The 7,876-nt window shown below is 35.2% G+C and overlaps 1 protein-coding gene across 1 annotated transcript; it reads left to right on the top strand.

The window, feature by feature from the left end:
- Positions 1 to 343: 343 nt before the first annotated feature.
- Positions 344 to 6,583, top strand: LOC131010272 (trimethyltridecatetraene synthase-like). The gene is made up of 2 exons (XM_057937723.1): positions 344 to 1,364; positions 5,818 to 6,583. The coding sequence occupies exons 1-2, from the start codon at positions 480 to 482 to the stop codon at positions 6,442 to 6,444; spliced, it is 1,512 nt and encodes a 503-aa protein (XP_057793706.1). The 5' UTR covers positions 344 to 479; the 3' UTR covers positions 6,445 to 6,583.
- The last annotated feature ends 1,293 nt before the right edge of the window (positions 6,584 to 7,876 follow it).

Here is a 7,876-nt window from a genome sequence, read left to right as displayed (position 1 = left end):
TCTGCAACAATTTGTATATTAATAAATTAAAAATGGAGAAATGATACAATAAAAATGGCTAAATATGATGAGAAATAAAAACAAATTTAGAACATTATATATTCAAATTTTATGATTATATATTTGAATTAATTATGAAAAATGAGAATAACAAATAAATTAATTAATAAAATTCATAGATAAATTAATAATGCACGAATATTTATGAGTTCCAATTGTAGAGAGACAAAATTTTCACCACATTAACTAAATACAACTATTCGTGCATTATTTTAATTAAATAATTTATTATTATTATTATTATTATTATTATTATTATTATTATTATTATTATTATTATTATTATTATTCCTCACAAGAGTAGCATTCTCACTTGACCGGATTGATAGAAATTTTAGTTAAGAAGTTTAATAAAATGGCTAAGAAATCAAAATTCGAGAAACTCTAAAAACTAAAATCTCATAATTCACTACACTACAATGGAGATTCCATGGCTGCTTTTAGGCCTAATATCTGCAGCTGCTGCAGCCTTCATCTCAAAAATAATCAAATCACGAGGATGGCGGCCGGAGCAAAAACTCCTTCCACCAGGTCCAAAACCATGGCCTATAATAGGCAACTTAAACCTTCTTGGGTCGACTCCACATCGATCCCTTCACCATTTGTCCCAAAAATACGGCGAAATCATGCTGCTGAAGTTGGGAAAATTCCCAGTCGTGGTTGCATCGTCGCCTGAGATGGCCAGACAGTTCTTGAAGGTGCACGATGCGGCCTTCGCCTCGAGGCCTACGTTTGCTGCCTACAAACACGTCAGCTTCGAATACTCGGACGTAGCTTTTTCTCCCTACGGCCCCTACTGGCGAGAGGTGCGTAAGATAGCCGTGACAAAGGTGCTGAGTGCTCGAAAGATAGGTTCCTTCGAGCACACTCGCGTTGAGGAGCGGCGTCTCTTGCTCTCGCGTCTCAAATCACTGTCGGGGAAGCCGGTTGAGCTGAGGGAGCATTTGTTGCGTTTCACTCTATCAATAATATGTAAGATGCTTTTCAAGGAGGACTCCATTGTAGACATGGATGAAGTGAGCGTGATGGTGCGTGAGTGGTTTCTGCTTAATGGAGCCTTCAATATCGGAGATTGGATACCGTGGCTCGATTCCCTTGATTTGCAGGGTTACATCAAGAAAATGAAGGCTTTGCGCAAGAAAATGGATAGATTTTGCGACTCTGTGATTGATGATCACTTGGCGAAAAGGGTTGCGGCAGGAGACGACGCTGCCAAGAAAGATTTTGTGGATGCTTTGCTGCAGATAGCTGCTGAGGAAGATGGAGTTGAGTTCACCATGGATTGTGTCAAGGCGTTGATAATGGTAATAATTTCTCACTAATTTCTCTCACAAAGCAGTACAAAAATGTGGAGTTTTAATTTTCCATATATTAATGTTTAAACTTTTAACATATTTTACAATTTTAACACAACCTTTGAACATTGCAAAAATGTCATTATTTGTTGGTAGGGGTGAGCATCGGTCGGTTCGGCCGACCGACCGACCGACCGGTTTTTTACAAATCGAACCGACCGATCGGTCTGGAAAAAATCGGCCCGACCGACCGACTTGGACATTTCTAACCGGCCGAAAACCGAACCGATCAATGTTCGGTTTTCGGCCGACCGAACCGCTCCGACAATTAAATTTCACCTTAAATTAAATTTCAACAATTCAATAATCAACATTTAAACCAAAAACATGATCGAAAATTAAAAATCCAAATCCAACATTCCAAATCCAAGTTTCAACAATCCAACAAATATCCAAATCCAACATTCCAAAAATTCAAAGTCTTGCAAGTTAAATAGTTTCATTCATTTCTTCAATCTTTACTCTACACGGCTTGATTTGATTCTTCATCTATGCCAACTCCAAGGATCTTCAAAGCTACAAAATAAATGTAATAGGTTACAAACTAATCATAATAAATAAAATAATAAGAAATTGTTCATTTGATATATAAATAACCTTCTTCATGCTTTCGAATGGACTTCAAATCTTCTTCAACTTTAATGGGATCCTTTCCTTTCCTCAACCAATCTTGGGCGCAAATGAGGCTCTCCTCTATAGTAGGACTCAAAGAACTTCTAAAAGGATCGAGCACCACCCTTCCTCCGGTGGTAAAAGCGGACTCGGATGCAACCGTAGAAACGAGTACCGACAATACATCTCGGGCAAGCTTGGCAAGAATATAGGCAACCTAGGTTCCTTAACCTTCCACCAATTCAACACATCAAAGTTCTTCACATTAGACACCTTTCTTTCTTTCACATTCAAGTAAACATCCAAATCATTAGCCACAAGCATTACTTGCTTCTCATACTTGTCCACCAATAAATAAGGAGTGGCATGCCCTTGTTGTGAAGAAGATTCAACTTTCATGGCACCATCATTTGATGGTTAATACAAGGATTTGTATTCATCATACAAAGCATACAAATAATCCTTCACACAAGCCGCCATAGTTGTGCCAATTTTCTTGCCATATGATTCTTCAAGCATAAACTTTAAGAACTTAAACTTATACCTTAGATCAACAATCACAGCAAAGAAAATGAACTTGTTCATTTTGGTTCACCCCAATACTTGTCAAACTTTGTCATTTTGTCCCCCATTGGTCTTACATCTAAGGCGGACCCTCCTACCCATCCTTTCAGCAACATCATCATTTGAGCAATCTCATTGAAAAACACATTTGAAGTTACATACAATGACCCAGAGATCTTAACCATCAACTCATAGAATGTGTTCAACATTTGACACATTTTCTTTCCATTATTCCAATCTACATAATGAGGCGTTTCCCCAAGTTCTATCTCATAAAAAGGATATCTTACTTCAAATAAATCAAAGGCCTTTTTAAATTTACAAGCATACTCCAACATAGTATAAGTAGAGTTCCACCTAGTAGGCACATCGAGGCATAATCCACTTTTGCTTTCAATCTTCTCTTCTTTGACACACTCATTAAATCTTGCAATTCTAGCACAAGAATTATTAATGTATTTCACTGCTTCTTTAATCTTTTTAATCGAAAGACCTACTTCTTTCAATCCATCTAGCACCGCAAGATTAAGAATGTGAACATACACTTTGCTTTGTTTACCTTCTCACTCGTATACATTTTATAAATGTCATGCGAGATGGTGAAACGTGAAGGAATTTTAAATTTTGCACACAATGCTCTCACAAATTCTTTAAATCATTCACCTTCAACAATTGAAAATGGGAGTTCATCTTTGATTACAATCTCAACCAATTTCAATCTACAATATTCCTGATCAAATATCCAAGTGTTTAAACTATCCACAACTTGCCCATTATCACACACCCCTTCTTGAGGAACCGGATGCAAAGACAATTGTGTTTGTATCGCATCCGAAAAAGAGTTGAGTTTCTTGCATTTTTACTAGCTAGATATATGTGCCGAAAGTGAGGAAGTGCCATTCTTCTTAGGATCACAATAGTATTGCTTACCGCAATATATGCACTTTGCTTTCTTGTTTCCTTCATCATCTTCAAATATGGTGAATTGTTTCCATACATCCGACTTCTTCCTATCGCTTTTCCTTTTCTTTGAGGTTGGTTGAGACGAGGGTTTGCATGGAACACTTGATGGTGGTGGGGGTGGTGGCATTTCACTCGAACCCTCAACTTGCGACATATCTAAATCAAAGAATTGTAAACAAAATAAGTCTTAAGTTCAATAGTCTACCAACTTTTCGACAAGGCGATTCCCTACTCTCTCTTTTCTACCAAGTTATCGATAAATTAATGATTCGCTACTTTCTATTTTCTACCAAGTTCTCGACAAATTCATTCACAATTACTTCTCCAATCACCAAACATAAGCAAATTAGCCAACAATAAGAAAATCCCATTGAATAAAGCAAATTATCAAACTGAAACAGCAAAGAAACGATTTCTCACCAACAATTAACTTCAAACACAAATTAGCCACAGGCCCACAACAATTTAACACAAGACTTGACCACAATTTCTCACCAACAATTAACTTCAAACCTAAATAAGCAAACAGATCTGAAATAAATGGAAGTTACGGAACATATGAACGGGAAACTAACCGAAGGTGGAGGATTCTGGCGCGGCGTAGGGCGGAAGGCTGGAGTCTGCGGCGCAGCGCGGCGGAAGGTTACGGCCGTCTGGATTGGCGCGGCGTAAGGTGGAAGGTTGCGGTTCTGGCGCGGCGGACAGCTGCGGCTGTCTGGAGTCTGGACTGGTGCATCTTCGACGGAATCGCGAGTCGCGACTGGGTAGGGCCGTATAGGTGCGGACTGTAGACGGGAGGGAGGTGGTCAGGCTGGGGTTGGTTTGGCCGGAGGCACTGGGGGTGGTCTGGCTGGAGGCGCCGACGAGTGGGTAGGGACGTAGGGTGCGTAATGTGTTGGAGAAGAACGAGCGCCGCTAATATGAATTCTAAGTTCCGTGTGTGCAGTGTAATATGTTGGAGAAGATTTAGGGTTAGGGTAGTAAAAAAAAAGAAAAAATAATAATAATAATAATAATAATAATAATAATAATAATAATAATAATAATAATAATAATAATAATAATAATAATAATAATAATAATAATAATAATAATAATAATAATAATGATTACTCAGTCGGTTCGATTTTCGACCAACCAATTTCGAAAAACTGAACCGGCCGCACAAACCGAATTTTCTAAGAATTTTGGGCTGAACTGACCAATTCCATAAAAAAAAAAAAAAAACAAAACCGACCAAAAATCGATTGATTTGGTCATTTTTCGGCCGATTCGGGTTCTGCTCGCCCCTATTTGTCAGTATGTTGCAAAGTTAACACAATTAATTTACACCGGCCTATTACTAGGGGTTGGCATGTGGAGCATAATACTAAATGAATCGAAAATACTAAGATATATATATATATATATATATATATATATATGTGTGTGTGTGTGTGTGTGTGTGTGTGTTTGTGTGTGTGGAGGGTAATATGATCAAATCAGAAATACTAAGACCAAGCAACCTAACTATGGAGGGGCCAACTTCAGTAAGTCATGCCACGTTAATTCAAATAATTTATTGTCTTTTAATATGACATCTCCTATTAAATTCATTGATGATTGACATACAATATACTAAAAGTTTAAGATATATATATATATATATATATATATATATATATATATATATATATAGGGAGAGGTTCAAGAAAGAACCATAAATAAAAGAAGACCGGAGAACCATTTTCAGCCATTCGATCATCAAGATCTACGGTGGATGCATCATCTTGTTGGATGAATGCAGATCCTGGGTTCGAATCCTGAAGGGAGCATTTTTTTAAAAAAAATTTAGTGCATTAATTTTAACAGCAAATGCATTAATTTTTACAGCGGATGCATTAGATTTGATGGTTCTCCCGTTCTCACAAATAATGTAGTTCTCTCTAGAACCACACCCTATATATATATATATATATATATATATATATAGTTTATATTAGGAAAATATAGACCTTAGCATGGCATTTTTGAATATTTAGGAATTGAGATTGCCACACATCATTTATTTATGTATACAATAAAATTGTCGCATAATAATTGACAATAGAGTATCTTAATAAATAAAAGTTTCAAATATCACATCACATTCAAAGATCATGCTAAATAAAATTGGGAAATGGGTGAAAGTTGAGTGCATTAAATGACAATTAACCTAAAAAAAGAGCCCAATTTAATTAAATATTTTAAATCGGTGATACTTTTTTGTCTTTAAATGTGGCAGAACATGTTGGTTGCCGCTACAGATACCTCAGCTTCTGTAGTGGAATGGGCTATACACGAAATCCTCAAACAACCGCACATTATTGAAAAGGCTAAAGCAGAGATGAACAATGTGATTGGAAGAAATAGATGGGTAGAGGAGAGTGACTCGACTCACTTGCCATACATAAATGCCATAATCATGGAAACAATGCGTCTACATCCAATTGCTACATTATTAGCCCCTCATTGCGCCATTGAGGATTGCAACGTTGCAGGCTATAACATATCCAAGGGGACAGTGGTTTTCGTCAATGCGTGGAGCATAGGGAGAGACCCAGGCTTATGGGATGCGCCTGCAGAGTTCTTGCCAGAAAGGTTTGTAGGAAAAGATATCGAAATGATAACAGGAATTGATTTTGCTATTTTACCATTCGGCTCAGGCAGAAGAAAATGCCCGGGAATCAATCTCGCACTTAAGACTGTTCCAACAATGTTGGCTAATTTGTTGCATGGATTTGAGCTGAAATTGGAGAAGGGCATGAGACATCAAGATATAAGCATGGAGGAACAATATGGACTCACCACCATTCCTCAACACCCTATTTCCATCATCATGGAACCTACATTACCAACCTATCTTTATTGAATACTTATCAATGTTTTTGCAGGGCCGACCCTTCAAGTAAGCCCAAGGGCCAACGGCCTAGGGCGCTAAAATAAAAACATGTAAAAATTATTTCTCTTTCTCTCTTACATATGGAATTGTCTCTCAATTCTCACTCTCATGTCTATGCTCTCTCAGTCTCTCGCATCTTTAGTTTCAAATTTCAGAGGACCATTTTTTTTTCTTTTTATCATTAGATACTTCTTATCATTAGAATTTTGCTTCAATAAGGCTCTTATTATCCTTTTCGCCTAAGGCACCCAAAATGTCAGGGTCTGCGCGGCCTAGTTATTTCTATGGTCCGTGGAACTTTACTGACGATAATGCATTGTTCATCAATTGGTAATTTTGCTAATTATCCTAACTTAAGATACTTTTCTTTCAATCAATAAGTTAGAGGTTTAAGTCATCTAGTGTAAATGTGAGTGTATGAATTGCAACACTATTTTTTAAAAAAAAACATTGAAATTTGTTCAAATTTTTATTTGTATACAATTATATATAATTTGAGGCAGACTTCAGTGCTCCCATCTTAATTAAATTCTAAACTCTAATTGTGATTAACAAATTTAATAATAAATTATAATTGAAATAAATAAACTGTAACTAAAATCTTAATAAAAATTAATTAAATTATCATTATAATTAAAACTCTAATTAACCCCTAACTATATATCAATATAATTAGTATTAATTAATTAGGACGGCCGCATTAAAATTTTTGCCTGATAGTTTTGTCATGATTTATTTGTATAATATAATTTCAATGGTCTCCTACTACTCCACTATGGCTGGATAGACAATTGTATACACGCCACATATATAATTAACTAGTATGTGCCCGCTCGTGCGATGCACGACCATCATCGAAATTGAACGATAATTTAAATAAATAAATAAAAATGTTAAACATAATATATATATATATATATATATATATATAAGTAAATATAAACATAAATGATCTCAATAAAAAATAAATTATTCACAATATAATCTCAATAAAAATATCAATCTGAAAACATTCAAATTTTCAATTATTGAAATAGCAATTAATTGATTTAATTGATAATGTGTATAAATTTATAAATAAATAAATTATGAAATATCAAAAGCAAGTATAGATGATAATGAGTATCATTATGGATCATATAATATTCTAAGATGTACAAAACTATTTATTTACATATAGTATAACTGTAGTTTAATATAGTTTTCGAATGCATATTTATGAGGTCATTTTGTTTATGCTCAAATTTTAAAATAAAGTTACAATGTATACATTTTTTTTTTCAATTGGAAAGTGAAAAAATAAAGGGTTTAACATGAGATATGTGTCGTTCATTTTCCAAAATAAAATGTATACAATTTCAGTAAATTTAAATAAATGTGCTACTAAAAAATTAAACTCTTC

This window comes from Salvia miltiorrhiza, chromosome 2, assembly GCF_028751815.1.
Source record: "Salvia miltiorrhiza cultivar Shanhuang (shh) chromosome 2, IMPLAD_Smil_shh, whole genome shotgun sequence".
Lineage (NCBI taxonomy): Eukaryota > Viridiplantae > Streptophyta > Magnoliopsida > Lamiales > Lamiaceae > Salvia > Salvia miltiorrhiza.
This window is presented reverse-complemented; position numbering and strand designations above follow the sequence as displayed.

Excerpts from the sequence above, each read along its gene's own strand:
- LOC131010272 (XM_057937723.1), top strand. The coding sequence starts at position 480 with ATGGAGATTCCATGGCTGCTTTTAGGCCTAATATCTGCAGCTGCTGCA. Across the intron at positions 1,365-5,817 it reads GTGTCAAGGCGTTGATAATG|AACATGTTGGTTGCCGCTAC; the intron begins GTAATAATTTCT and ends TAAATGTGGCAG.